The following is a 15,154-nucleotide window of genomic DNA, read 5'->3' on the forward strand; positions in this document are numbered from 1 at the left end:
GAGGCTGGCATGCTGTGTGCGGGGCTTTGTCCTATCCGCCCACGTAGACTTTCCTAGAATCTTGCACGGGAAGAGAAGAGGAAGGAGAGCAGCCATGCCAGTTTCCTGGGTTCCTTTGCACCTCCTTAACCGGTTATGACAGGCAGTCCCCAGCTAACATGTGCTAACAGCATCTTCTCCCTCCCTGAGAGCCTCTCATTGCATTGCTCTTTGAATCACCAGTAACATAAGCAACTCACAACCATCACCTTTGTGTTTCTCAGCCTCTCTTGCTTTCTTTCTCCAGAGTGACACTTCCTGGTAACAGTCCAAAATTTTAGTTCTATTAACAAATGTGTTGCTAATCCCGTGGTTGTCATCCTTTTCCTTCCCAGATGGGACAGGGCTGTATTCTCTGTCACTTCCTAGAATGCAACCATGTTGTCAACACTGTAAAGTGTCAAATGGGGCAGATCATTAAGCAATCGGTGTGGCTTTGGGCAAACCAAAAGATGCCTCTGTTCCGGGATAAGGCAGGCTGCATCAGATTCTTCTGGTCAACAGCTGTCTCCCTACCTTCAAGATCCTTTCAAAAAGAGATTTTGGTCTGGTAGTGAGGCCAACTGCCTATTGGAACAGGAAGGACATCATCTCACACTAGTGATTTGCAAAGTTGTTTGTATAATTCAAGTACAGCCTAAATACTGCTGCAAAGAATCTCTGAAGGGAGGCAACAGCCCTGGCAGCATGGTTTGCTGGAGAAAGAGGCTACTTTCTTGATGGGTCAAACACCCTTCCAGTCATCTCTTATTGGTTTAACAGTGTAATCCCACACTTTGGACTAGTTACTGCTCTTTGTGCATATTGGTCCTGCCGCAATAAGAGTCCTGCACTCTCTTCCTGGACCTGTCCAGCATGGTTCTGCTGCAGCCAGAGAGTGAAGCTACTTTGTTATACTTGAATCAGGAGTTACCAAGCTCTTTCTTCTTCAGTAGCCCCCAGTAAGAAGTGCCTATACTGATTTCCCACAGAAACCCTGAGCCCTTCATAGACCAGTGCTATGTTTTGGCCTGTGAGTTCAGCTGTGGATCTGCCTACCTAGTATAAGGTTTGTAATCTGAGCTTCTTTTCTCATCTGATTTGGTTGCTTTTAGGGTGGCACCATCATTGGCAGTGCTCGCTGCAAAGCCTTCACCACCCGGGAGGGCCGCCTCAAGGCTGCTTACAATCTGGTACAGCATGGCATCACCAACTTGTGTGTTATTGGTGGAGATGGCAGTCTGACTGGTGCAAACATCTTCCGCACAGAGTGGGGCGGTCTGTTAGAAGAACTAGTTGGTGAAGGTATGTTTGTTTGTTATTTAATACTCTTCTCATATTCTTCAGCCAGCCTGTTAAGAAGGTGCCTCACAACCCCTGCTCTCCTTGCCCCTTCCTTCAGAGGTGAGGCGGGGCAACAAAGACAGGGCTTTTTCAGTAGTGGCACCTTTCTTATGGAACTCCCTTCCCCCGGAGGCTCACCTGGCTCCTACGTTGCTTACTTTTAGGTGCCAGGCCAAAACATTTCTATTTTCCCAGGCTTTTAATTAAGGGGTTGATCTTTTAACACTGTTTTAGCCTAGAAACTGTTGTTTTAAGCTGAGAATCATCTGTTCTTATGCTTTTATGTTTTTATACAGGGCTGAGCTTTTAATGCTGGATTTTAATTATGTCTTTTCATTTTTTGTGTTTATTGTTTTTAATTTGTAAGCTGCCTCTGGCTGGTTTCTGGAGAGAGGGCAAAAGATGTTCTGAATAAATGTTCATATACTGCTTTTCTCTCTGAAGGGGCTCCAAGCGGCTTACAACAGTAAAGAACACAATATAAGTGGACCAGTGAACAAGCTAAACAGCCAACTATGTCTTGTACCAATCCTTGTTTCAGCAGCTGTATCATCTAAAGGCAAAGGGCCAAAGAGACAAGAGCCTTTTGGTTCTTACTGTTTAGCTCATCCCTGTGGTCTTGAACTTTTGACCAGGCCCAAGCTGTATAGTACCTGAAACAGGAAGGGAAGAGTTCAGCAAAATGTTACAGCTGGCAAAGATATGCCTTCCAGTCTTTTCCTCCCTGTTTTGAACTTCACACACACCTTTTGCATCCTGATACTGGTCTGGTCTGTTCCTCTGCCTAATTCCTTCAGAGGGTCCGGTGCGTGCTTCAAAAAGCTCCCGATGCAGAGCTTGTTTATCATGCATTTGTGACCTTTGGATTGGTCGTCTCTCCCTTCCCTCCAGATCAGGATGTGTACAGATTTCACTGGAAAGCTGTGTAATGGTCAGGTAGAATCTGCTGTAGTTGAAACTGCGGAGAGCCTTTCCACACAAACATTGAAAGTGTGACGCAAGCAGATTTTAGCTGTTGTCCTCTAGCTCCTCCAAGTGACTTTTCAGTGACAACAGCATGATGTGCTTTCTATGTTTGTTGGCTAAGGGGATACCCACTATCTTAGTCACCCCTTTTCAAAAAATTGTTAGATGTGTGCACGATCCATATACTAAAGATGTGCTACCTCCAAATTATTAAAGGAAACAAAACACTTTTTAAAAGTCTTCACAAAATGGTGCAAGCACTATGACTAGGGGATGGTGTTACAGATGTTTCTTACTTTTAAAAAAATGTCTAAGTGTGTAGTCCCATGCAGACCTTGTATGGCAAATGAGCACCCAGCTTTCAAAGGATGTTTTAGAAATTCTAAAATAAAAAGAATCATAAAATGCACTGGGGAAAGGTGGTTGGTTCATTAGCCACTAATTATGACATTTTAATTAATTGTCCTCTAAAAATGTCTTTGGAAATAGGCAACTCCTGAACACACAACAATGCATAACCTTTTGTTCCTGTTCATTGATTTATTTGTTCTCTCTCTCTCTCTCTCTCTCTCTCAGGAAAGATCACTGATGAAGTGGCTAAGACATATTGTCATTTAAACATTGTGGGTCTGGTGGGTTCCATTGACAATGACTTCTGTGGCACAGATATGACCATTGGGACTGACTCTGCACTGCATCGTATCATGGAAGTGATTGATGCTATCACTACTACTGCCCAGAGGTGAGTACATGATTCCTTGTCTTCCCTTTCCTCATTTTCACAAGGGTGCACCATGCCTTAGATTAGCTTAGACTAACCCCTTCCTACCCTGCAACAGCATTGTTCCCAAGCATTGTTCCCTATTGTTCTCCGCCCGAGCAATTATTATTATTTTTTGCAATACTAAAGCCACTAAGTTGTTGCAGGGAATCCTGATGCTTTCACTCAGGGTAGCTCCTCTGTTGCTTAAATATCATATTTCCTTAAGCACTTGCACAGTAATAGGTTGGTGAGAAAATGTGATTACACAGACATGCACAAATCTTTGTCAGCAGAATGCTGTCCCACTTGAGTTATCGATATTTTATTTATGTTGTTTATTTTCCCCCAAACGTGTCATAAGCGGGACCCTCTTGTCTTTTCTTCTTGGCTATATGTCTCCAAGGCCACCACTGCTGTAGACACCTTCTTCTCCTTCCGCTAGTAGCTGTGTGCCCTCCGTGGGTATGTGTGCACCATCCTAGGTTCCTTCAGGAGCAAGGGGGACAAGTAGCAAACGGCATCCCCTTGCAAGGCAGTATTCCAACATGTTCTCTGCTCTTGCCTGGGCAATGTGTGGGTGAGGATTGTGCTCATAGGAAAATGCAGTGGAATGGTCATCTGGAGAAGCCCTTGCTCTCTGATTTGGGTCCAGCAGCCCCTTGGAGCCCAACAAGATACGTGACCAAGGGAGCTTTGACTCTCGAAAGCTCATACCCCAAAATTCTTGTTGATCTGTAAGGTGCCACTGGACTCAAATCTAACTGTTCTACTCCAGTGGAAAAGAGCAAGAGTCCAGTCGCACCTGAAGGACTAAAAAAATAAATGGTGGCAGTGTTATGAGCTTTTGTGAGTCACCGCTCACTTCTTCAGACACCAGGTATCTTCAGATATCTGAAGAAGTTAGCAGTGACTCACGAAAGTTCATCCCCTGCCACGAATTTTGTTAGTCTTTAAGGTTCTACAGGACTCTTGCTCTTTTCTACTGCTACAGAGAGACTAACATGGCTGCCCATCTTGTTCTACTGCGGAGCAACACGGCTACATCCTGAAATGACCCTTCCTCTCTGTTTCTTTGCTTTGCAGCCACCAGAGAACCTTTGTGTTGGAGGTGATGGGCAGGCACTGTGGGTAAGACAAGAGCTCTGTTTTGTTTGGTTAGTTAAATTAAGGAAAGTTTGGTGTTTGTAATTTTTGAGGCAGGAGATTATACACATGGGTATGTGCAATATGGACTTCCCACCCACCCCCCGTTCCAGGAGTCCTGAGCTGCTTTAGTTCCTTGGGGTTAATGCTTTCACGCAGTGATTCCCTGAACTGCCATTTACACACTGGCTTCTGTCTGCTTTTCCAGGTACCTTGCATTAGTTTCAGCCTTGGCCTCTGGTGCTGACTGGCTTTTCATCCCTGAATCACCTCCTGAGGATGGCTGGGAGGATTTAATGTGCGAGAGGCTTGGTGAGGTGAGCTAGCGTGGTTTGTTGTTTAACAAAATGAATTATGCCCTCTCTCTACAAACAGACTGAGAAAATGTAGCGAGAGAGTCCAGTTTTAGTCTTTTGCAAGCAGACATCTGGCTGAAAGTCTCCATTGCAGTTACTTTTCTAGGTCACTTAGCAGGATGAAGGCTTTTCTCTCTTCCTGTACTGTGCACCAACTCGAAGCTAGTCTCAGAGAGTGCATTCCCTTTCAGAGGAAGTATCTTTTCTGCTAATGCACTTCTCAAAAGCATTCATTTTGTGTAACTTTTGCAGTGCATAAATGCAGGTGGTGCCAAGTAGTGAAAGCTAGCATGGAGATGCCAGCAGACATGGAGATGTGGCCTCTGAGAGACCTGGATGTCACAGCTGTCTAGGGCACCCAGCCGGGTTCAGGTATCCTTTTGCTTCCATTGAGGAGTTCCTGAAGAGTAGGACAGGGAAAAGGCTCAGGAGGTCAAGCTCAGGAGGTCACCGCCCAAGAGGCAGTGACATATTTTTGGCAGTTTTATAGCCATCTATTGATTACAAGCTAATGTTTCAAACTGTAAGTGTAATTTATGGATTTTATTAATTGTGAATTTTGTAAATGGTTCTCTTTGATGTATGCCACCCTAAGCCCTATTTTACATGGGAAGGTGGTTTAAAAATCTAAATGAATGAATGAATCGGTGTTAAGGTTGCAAGAGAACTTTAGGCAGTGCAGCCCCCTTTCACCAGCCTGATGTGAGCATCTGTCACTGTCATCCTTATTCTTATTTGGACAGACACGGAGTAGAGGATCCCGACTGAATATTATCATCATTGCTGAGGGCGCTATCGACCGGAATGGGAAGTCTATCACCTCTAATTATGTAAAGGACGTAAGTGATCATGTCGGGGGGGGGGGAGCCAGAATAACCATGGTACTTAGCAGTGCACAGATCTTTGAAAACAAACAATCACAGCAGACTTTTCCAGGATCTAGAAATGGCATTGTGCAAAGCTTTCCTGTGAAGCGTGCTGCTTTTCCACTTGCCTTTCTACAGCCTTTGGTTTAACCCAGCAAAGTTTAAAGGGGCCATTACCATCTTTCAATTCAGAAAATTGGGATGTTGATCCTTTCCTCACTTTACCATGGGGAAAGTAACCTGACCGGGGGGGGGGGGGGGTTATCCATGTATGAAATGATCTTTGTTGTTGTTGTTGTTCCTCTTTCTGATTAGCTGGTTGTGAAGCGCCTTGGCTTTGACACACGTGTGACTGTGCTTGGCCACGTGCAGCGTGGTGGGACCCCTTCAGCATTTGATCGAGTTCTGGTAAGTGTGATTTTTCTTCTATACATGAACAAATGTGAAGCTGCCTTTTACTGAATCAGATCATTGGTCCTCTCAGGGTCTACTCAGACTGGCAGCAGCTTCCAGGGAGTCAAGTAAAGGTCTTTCACATCACCCACACATTAGAAACCCACCTGTTTCCTTTTAAAATTGCCATGCACAGGAGGTGGTGGCAGCTACAAGCATGGACGGCTTCAAGAGGGAATTAGACAAGCATATGGAGCAGAGGTCCATCAGTGGCTATTAGCCACAAGGTATAGATAGGGACTCCAGGGCAAGTGATGCTCTGTATTTTTGGTGCTTGAGGGGGGTCAATAGTGTGAGGGCTCCTAGTGTCCTGGCCCCACTGCTGGACCTCCTGATATCACCTGGTATTTTTGGCCACTGCATGACAGAGTGTTGGACTGGATGGGCCATTGGCCTGATCCAACATTGGCTTCTCTTATGTTCTTATCTTTTGCATGTCCATAGGCTAACGTACTTGGTGGCTAAGGGTCTTTTGCATAGGGATGGGCATGAACCGGTTCACGCAGTAAAGTTCGTCACAAATTTTGGCTGGTTCGTGAAGTGATGTTCATGGAAGGGAGCGCAGCACAAACATTTCACAAGCTTTGGTGCTGTTCATGGCAGCTCATGAATGGATACATTTAAAGACAGACTATCTCCACTCTATTAAATTGTTTACAAAACTCCAAAGCAACAGGGGGGCAGAATTCTCCAGCCTTGAAACACCAGTAGGAGCCTTCCAAAACTTAACAGTCATTGCTGGCTGCCAATAACAGAGTTCCCATTCTGCTGTATGGGATCAGAATGCTATATAAATGCTCAGCTCAGCCAGTTTGGTGTAGTGGTTAAGTGTGTGGACTCTAATCTGGGAGGACCGGGTTTGATTCCCCACTCCTCCACTTGCACCTGCTGGATGACCTTGGGCAAGCCATAGTTCTGGCCAGCTGTTCTTGAAAAAGAGCAGTTTCTGTCAGAGCTCTCTCAGCCCCACCTATCTCACAGGGTGTCTATTGTGGGGAGGGGAAGGGAAAGGGAGTTTGTAAACTGCTCTGAGACTGTTGTCGAAGGCTTTCAAGGCCAGAGTTCATTAGTTGCTATAGACTTTCCGGGCTGTGTGCGGCCACACAACCCGGAAAATCTACAGCAACTAATGCTCTGAGACTCCTTTGGGTAGTGAAGGGCGAGGTATAAATCCAATCTCTTCTTCCTCTGTCAGCTGTTGGCAGTTACACAGAGACGCAGACTAGCAGAGCACATTCCCTCCTATTTGTGAACTCCTCTCCCCTGCTGGGGTTTGGGGGTGTTAGATGGACACAGGGCTCTGAGTCACCCCATCTCTCTGCTCACACTGAGCAGAGGGGCTTAGCTACTGGGTGCCTTGCTGGGTTCCAGTACTTGCCAGGGGTGCCTGCCAAGCTGTCATGGGGTTACTTTGGAGAGCCCCTGTTGAAACTCTGAGGATGGCTGTATTTCTGTCTTTCTGAATCTGCTGTTGGAGACTTTGAAGGTGGCCTGGCCAACTCAATATGTGTTTCCATTCCTCTGCACAGTAAAAGAATTCACCACAGTTGCCAGGTGTGCTGTGGATCTGTGTGCTTCAGCCCTTGTGGCGGGGCAGTGGGCAAGTTCCACTATTCTCTCTAAACTGTGTGTGTGAGCAGCTGCTCATTAACACGAGATAAATCTGAGAAATGGGTCTGAATTTTATTCTGTTGTCATTCATTCTCTTACTGGTCCCAAGGGCATTCATAAATAATTTTATAGCCTCCGTGAACTTTCAGATATTGGCGTTTCCATTACTAGATAACATCTTCATGCATTCCCCAAGTCTCTATGAGGGCTTCAAGTATGGGTTGGCCATGTTATATTGATATATTGGTCTCCAGAACCACCCATTTCTGTTAAATTAGGATATCAGTCTGACATTCTAACCACTACCAGCATGCTGGCTCTCAGTGGCACTCTCTAGGGATAGGGGACCCTGAAGCACAGCACGAGAGGGATCTGCAGTGGGAAGGGAGAATTGGTGAAAATCAACAGTTTTGGTGAAAATTGACAGTTGTCCAGCCCAATTTGTGAACACCTGGATGAGTTCCTGCTTTCAAGGCTGGCTGTACTACCATCCTTTGTTATACTCCTGTTTCTGGAAGTTTTTGCCTCCTGTATCTCCAAGGCAGAACTTTCCAATTATCACTCCTTTGAAGAGTGTTCATGATGACTGATGTTTGCAGGATTAGGAGATGTTCTTCAGGCTGTATGTTGTCCATGAAGTCATGAAGTGCAGACTACAGGCTCCTGTTAGTGTCATGATGATTCCTGGTTTCTCTCTTAGGGGTTTACACACTTTTAAAGGAGATGAAGCATGATTTCCCTTGCTTGGAGAGGCAAGGCTTATCTATCACCAAAGGGATACCATGCTATGGAATTGTAGCACACAGCAAAAATTTGCAAGTGATATGTAACTGTCAAGTTCATTGAATGTTTCAGTTTGACCCTGGCCACAACTTAGGCAGCAGTGAGTTCCTCCAATAGTGAGTCAGTTCCCTTACTTGAAATACATTGTGTGCCTCCCAGAGCAGCAAAATGGGTATGGAAGCTGTGATGGCACTACTGGAAGCAACACCAGACACTCCAGCCTGCGTGGTGAGCCTCTCTGGGAACCAGTCGGTGCGTCTGCCCCTAATGGAATGTGTACAAGTGGTGAGTATGCCATAGAAGCCAAGGTGTCCTCAGTGTGGAGAGCTGAGGCATTGCCTGAATCTGGGGTTTTAAAGACTCTATTCTGTATGCAGTTGGAGAGGCAGGGATATTGGCTTAGGATGGTGCTGAAAAACAATGAAACTGGTATTACCTTGGCAGCTGTGGAAGTGCGGGGCTGCAGTAAAGAGGGGGAATTGGGCCAAATCACCCCTTCTTTTGAACAAGTGGAGTTAGGCTCACTGTCTTATTGCAGACCTCCTTCCCTCTTGCGTTATCAATGCTGCATGGCATTTTGTTGTGGAAAATTACCCAGTCCTCAGCATCAGCTTTTGGGGGCACACGAGGGGCTGCTGGGAGAAGAGGGAGGTGGGAAAGACCCACTTCTGCAAACTTCTTCCATTAGTGGAAATTAGGACCCACCCCTAATCATCCACTCTACCTGATTGCAGAGGGGAAATCAAGAACATATTCTTAGCTTTAGCTGGAAACATAGAACAGAGACAGCCAAGGGAGCTCCGTGGGGAAGAAATGTGATCCAATCACTCTGCACAGGTGTCAGCTTCTCCCTATGGTGGCCAGTTCATACCTCTTTCTTCCTGTAGATGAATTCTTTTGCCTGTACAATTTCTTCATGGGTTCCAGATATTCTCTCCTAGTTCTTAACCCAATTGAATGAAATGGTTGTTCATCAAAGCTTCCCAAATGTACCCTGATCAACTGCACAGAAAGCATTCCTCATCTGTGTAATTTATTATAATTGCATAATTTGGGGAATGTGGGTGTGGAATTTTGAGCAATGGTTTCCAAAGGCCCTGAATGGAAGGGATGAGCTAATGCTACCCAGCTAGAAGTCTGGCTTGCACAAAAGGATTGCCTGGGCTGCGCTGTGTTCTTTTCTTTGGCTCATGCCTGCATCTGCTGAGAGGAAGGATTTCATGAAGTGAGAACAATATATATCTTCCTGGGGGTCCTTTGCAATCCATGAGCTTTCCATCTCCCCTCTTCTGTTGTTTTTCCCCTCTGTCTATAGTGGTAGGTGTTGTTTTTACTGGCCCTTGGCAGGAGGGGCAGCACTGAATAGCAACAAAGCTGAAGATTAGTTCAAGTCACTGTCCCTTTGTTTTTATTAGATTTCTGTTGTGGTTTCTCTCTGTAAGAACCTGACCCATAACCTTCTTCTTTGTAGACCAAAGATGTCCAGAAAGCAATGGATGAGAAAAGGTTTGAGGAAGCAATCCAGCTCAGAGGGAGGTGAGGGCCCTGTCTGGAATTTCAAAGGAAATTGCATTTCTGACATCTGTTTGTATTATGAGCCCTTCAGCTCTTTTTATTAAAAAAACAAACAAACATGAAAGCAAAAGCTGCCCCTATGCTTATCCTTTGACATTAATTTATTTTATTTAAGACATATTTAGCCCATCTTTCCCATGAAAGACTCATTAGTTAGGACACTAACTTGCTATTTCCTTAATATATGCTAATTTCCAAAGCTAATTTGGGTGCTAGACATTACCGGCTGGTCTTTTGATATGAAAGGCAGAAAGCAATTAATGCATCATTTCATTTTAGACTCTAACACTGTGGAAGCGATCTGTTTTTATTTTGTGCCCATTGAAAAGCCCTGACATAGGAGCATTCAGTGTGTTCTTTTCAATAGACATCATGTATAGCTGGAGGAAGTCTCTGGATGTTAGTGGCTCTGTGCTGACTTGCACCTTCTGTTGGCCAGCCCTGTTTATTGTGATCCAAAATATCGGTGTGACAGCTATTGTTCTCTCACGCTCCTTTCTAACTGTGCCCATCAGGCCCTTCCTCTGTGCCTGGGCACTCCTGAGCAACCAGCAGATACATGGTGGTATTTAAAGATCAGTTATATTGTCTGATGTTGCTTGTTCTTTGAGCATTAATCTCACAAATGCTCCAAACTGTAAGCACTCAGTTTTCTTTCTGTTCTAAATCACTGGTGTTACCACACTGGAGAAAGTAACTTCTAGCTATGCAAGTCTCCGTATACTCTGATAGCATAAATAAGGCTGATGTGGCTCAGCCCAACTTGAAGCAGCATATTCTCTTAGAAATGGTATAGTATCATGCCTAAGAGTTAAGAAGCACCTAGTTCAGATTCCTTCTCCGCCATGAACTCACTGTTTTCGGCTAAACATTAGGAAGAACTTCCTGACAGAGCGGTTCCTCGATGGAACAGACTTCCTTGGGAGGTGGTGGGCTCTCCTTCTTTGGAGGTTTTCAAACAGAGGCTAGGTGGCCCCCTGACAGCAATGCAGATTCTGTGAACTTAGGCGGATCATGAGAGTGCTTAGTTCTTGTGGCCCTTTCTTACACGCCCAGGTGAATGCCGATTGCCACTTTGGGGTCAGGAAGCAATTTTTCACCAGGCCAGTTTGGCTGGTGATCCTGGAGATTTTTTGTCATCTTCTGGGCATGGAACAGTGGCCACTGCGGGTGTGGAGGGGGAGGTATTTGTGAATTTCCTGCATTGTGCAGGGGGTTGGACTAGATGACTCTGGAGGTCCCTTCCAACTCTATGATTCTATGATTCTAAGTGGAATTAGGCAAGTCACTCTCAGCCGTATCTGCAGTATGGTGTCAGTGATACTCATTTAAAATAATAAATGGAGAGCCAGTTTGGTGTAGTGGTTAGGAGCACAGTCTCTAATTTGGGAGAACTGGGTTTGATTCCCCATTCCTCCACATGCAGCTGCTGGTGTGACCTTGGGTCAGTCATAAGTTCTTTCAGAGCTGTTCTCTCAAGGGCAGTTCTCAAGAGAGCTCTCTTAGCCCCACCTACCTCACAGGGTGTCTGTTGTGGGGAGGGGAAGGAATTGTAAACTGCTCTGAGAGTCCTCCTCTTCCCCCTCCTCCTCCCGTTCTTACAGGAAGATTGTAGGCATTACAATGGTATAATGTATGTATACAAATGCTAAGTAGTTTTAGTGCATCTCCTAAAATCAGAAACAAGCAGCTGTATTGGACTTGTATTGTCATGTCTTAATTATATCCCTGCTTTTCTGAGAAATGACCTACAACCAGGGCTATTTTTGGGCAGGAACGCACAGGAACGGAGTTCCGGCTGGCACCTGAGTTGGCCACGCCCAGCAGGAACTCATTAAGATTGGCTACATTAGGGGTGTGTGGCCTAAAATGCAAAGAAGTTCCTGCTACAAAAAAAGCCCAGGGTTTTGACAACAAAGTAAACAGAATAAGAAGCAAAAGGTGGGTGTGGCTGGATGAGCACACTTCTGGTAACGTGGGGGTGTGCGGCCTAATATGCCAATAAGCTGTGCTATCAGGGATGTGGCCTAATATGCTAATAGATTCCTGCTGTTGGGTGTGGCCTGTTATGATAATGAGTTCCTGCTGGCCTTTTTCTACAAAAAAAGCCCTGCCTACAACAAATGGGAATGCAGCATCCTGTGACGTGTGGCTGCAGCCTTAGTTTATGTTTAAACAAATACATAGTGAAAGGCTTGAGGTGTCCTTCAGGTGATTTATTTTAATGGCTCGTTGGTTTTATGCTGCTGACTTACTGTTTAAATTGTAAGTTTCCTTGAGAAGGATCCTGGTGAGGTAGCATAGAAATCTCTTAAATAAATACAATGGATGCTGGAAAGTCTGTTTGCCTTAATTGGTACACATGGAATTTCCCCCCCTAAGTCAGCACTTCTGGCTTTCAGGAAAAAGCTGATCAGAGATTCTGAATAGGCATTACATTTTATTCTGCCCATCTGTGCAAGAAAAGTTTGGGGTTTTACATGTCATATTGATGTCTGCACCACTGGGTCTCCCTGAAGTCCAGCATTAAGAAATAAATGGACCATTTTATCTCAGACTAGAGTGAGGAGAAAGCATTGACTATGGGATGCTGAGAGCAAAGAAGAGGCAACATAACTGTGGTTTTGTTTTATAGGAGCTTTGAAAACAACTGGAACATTTACAAGCTACTTGCACACCAGAAACCAAAACAGGAAAAGGTGAGGAGACAAGGATTCAAGTGGAGGGATAGTCTTTTTATGGCCATATTTCCTTGTTTTGTCAAGTAATTTAGGATATGGGAAGGATGTGTCCCCACACAAAGCAATCATGAGTAAATCCATCTTTAAATTCAGTGGAGCACGAGTGTGGCTAAATGTACATCAGATTTCAGCACTTGTGTCTGTGTACACAAAAATAAACCCACAAAGCAATTTGGAAAGCAGATCCAGGAGATGGGTAGTGTAAGTTGCCATGTTTCAAAGTATGTGACCAAAACTGCACTTGTGCAGTGTGTGCAGGAACAGACAGGAAGCACAACAGGAAAATGAAGCGTCGTTTTTCCCCACATGGACTCACTGTGTAACTGGTATTCATGCTGCATATCTGATCGAGGGTTTTCAGGGTGATTGTGAAGAAAGTACAGTCTCCTCCCATTTCAGACTGTCTCCTTGGAGACTTTCCCATCCAAAGTTTGAGAATTACTTACAAAAGAGAAAAGACCTTCCCTCTGTACTGGGAAAGGGCCTTTTCTGCTCAAGTCACACATGGAACTGCAGAAGCAATCACTCTTGTTCCTGCAGAAAATTCTAGCAGCCCCAATCTGTGTTGTGCCTCAAGGAGGTAGTTGGTTGCATCATGCCCTAAACGCTTAGCAGCGGAGGTTAAGAGCCCTTGCTGAGAAAGGGCCCAAAGCTCTGTGAAGCTCTGAACTGCTAGTGCAGACTGGATCATCATGGAAGTACTCTGTTTTGTGCAGTAAGAAACCGTTTGTAGCCAGAATGTAGCCAGTCATCTGACATTTCTTTGCAATGTGGAGAAGGGAAAAAAAGAAGAGAAGGAACCTTCAGCCAGGCTTGGCCACTTAACATCTGCGGAGGTAATAGGGCTGCACTGTACAAAATGGTTCACAAGCTTGCTTGGATAAATAATTAAGGACTGTGGTCTATACCGCTCTGTATAGCTTATTTTAAGTCAGATCCTATTATGTAATTTCTGTGCCACTTTAATGTGTCATGTCATTACTTATGCTATGCTTCAGTTCTTTCTGGTGGTTCCAGACTTCTAAAATCCTAATGCATTTGGATATTGAATGTCCCATTTTGTTGATCGTACTAATTCACTAGGTGTAATCTGCCTTGGGTCTCTGTGAGAAAGGTGGACTATAATTAAAGTAAATTAAAATAAATATTGCTTAGTGTTCCTCAAAGGACTTCTCTGAAGCAAAGCAGGCCATTGTACACAGCTGTATTTCAGACCCCCTCCCCTTATATCATTTTCTCTGCAGCAGAACTTCCCCATAAGGGCTCCATCCAGAACACTGAGAGTTTCAGATCCATTCTGCAGTGGTTCCTTTAAGTCCTTTGCCTGACTGTTTCCTATCTTTTCCCTCCCGGACAGAGCAATTTCAGCATTGCCATCCTCAACGTGGGAGCCCCAGCAGCAGGCATGAATGCAGCAGTCCGTTCAGCAGTGCGTGTTGGGATCTGCCAGGGCCATACTATGTATGTGGTGAATGATGGCTTTGAAGGCTTGAGCAAGGGACAGGTGAGTCTCTGATCAGAGGGATGAATCTTTCCTCCCGTCTGGAGCACCAGCCATGCTCTTGTTTCTTTGTAAATAGAACTTGTGCAAGCCAACCTTATGCGTATGGTTCATAGTGTGAATAGCCAGAGAGAGAACCAGCAGGATGTCACAGAGTGTTGGACTAGGACCTGGGACACCCCAGTTTGAATCCCCACTCATGCCATGGAAGCTTTTTGGGTCACACCCTCTCAGCAGGACCTGCTTCACAGGTTTGTTGTTGTGAGGACAAAATGGATGAGAGGCGAATAATGTAAGTCCCCAATGTGGAGGAAGGTGGCGTGTAAATGAAGTAAATAAATGAACTGGCACCAATCAGGAAGGCTTTGGAATTTCAGCCTAGAATATGGGGCAGAGAGGAGAATATAAGAAGAGCAGGAAAAGTTGATATCAAATTACCACTGTGACCTTTCCTTACAAAACGGCGTCTTCACGATCTGGGTTTGGCAGAAAGTTTGTTATGTTGGTGTAATCCAGCTGGGGATGACTGAGCAAATCACAATTTTTTCTTCTCGTAGATCCAAGAAGTGGGCTGGCACGATGTCGCAGGCTGGTTGGGCCGTGGTGGGTCCATGCTGGGGACCAAACGGTAAGGGCTACCAGTGATTAGAGAGAAGTTCTCTGTAAGCAGGTTGCAGAATTGGGCACAACAGCTTGGATCATGTTGAAGCTTTCCTTAGAATCCCAAAACGAGTGGCTCATCTAGTCCCTCACTGCTGAGAATGGATTTCTTGAACCTGAGATATGCCCTTTTGCCGCCTGCTTCCTTGAAAGTGATCCAAATTAAGGAGGAAATTTGACAAGTTATTTCATTTTTTTATTTTATTGTTCAGCTATTCTTAAGTTTAATGCTTGTCTTGCATCAGCTTTCCTGTAGTGGAAATTCATTGTTTATGCTGTAGAGTTTCCTGTATGGGTCCTACCAAAACACTGCCTGTCCTGCTGCTTTCTACAGACCCGCTTGTTGCTCTTCTAGTCCCCCTCCTGTGATGATG

At 45.0% G+C, this 15,154-nt stretch overlaps 1 protein-coding gene across 1 annotated transcript in view; it reads left to right on the top strand.

The window, feature by feature from the left end:
• PFKL (phosphofructokinase, liver) overlaps nt 1–15,154 on the top strand; it is a 45,535-nt gene that overhangs the window by 20,740 nt on the left and 9,641 nt on the right. Inside the window, exons 4-14 of the mRNA XM_015406867.1 lie at nt 1,134–1,323; nt 2,905–3,070; nt 4,175–4,219; nt 4,443–4,551; nt 5,334–5,429; nt 5,772–5,864; nt 8,463–8,588; nt 9,775–9,839; nt 12,514–12,577; nt 13,977–14,123; nt 14,678–14,748. Coding sequence (XP_015262353.1) covers nt 1,134–1,323; nt 2,905–3,070; nt 4,175–4,219; nt 4,443–4,551; nt 5,334–5,429; nt 5,772–5,864; nt 8,463–8,588; nt 9,775–9,839; nt 12,514–12,577; nt 13,977–14,123; nt 14,678–14,748 — 1,172 coding nt within the window. The remainder of the gene's footprint in view (nt 1–1,133; nt 1,324–2,904; nt 3,071–4,174; nt 4,220–4,442; nt 4,552–5,333; nt 5,430–5,771; nt 5,865–8,462; nt 8,589–9,774; nt 9,840–12,513; nt 12,578–13,976; nt 14,124–14,677; nt 14,749–15,154) is intronic.

This window comes from Gekko japonicus, unplaced genomic scaffold, assembly GCF_001447785.1.
Source record: "Gekko japonicus isolate JY-2015 unplaced genomic scaffold, Gekko_japonicus_V1.1 scaffold1023, whole genome shotgun sequence".
Taxonomy (NCBI): Eukaryota; Metazoa; Chordata; class Lepidosauria; order Squamata; family Gekkonidae; genus Gekko; species Gekko japonicus.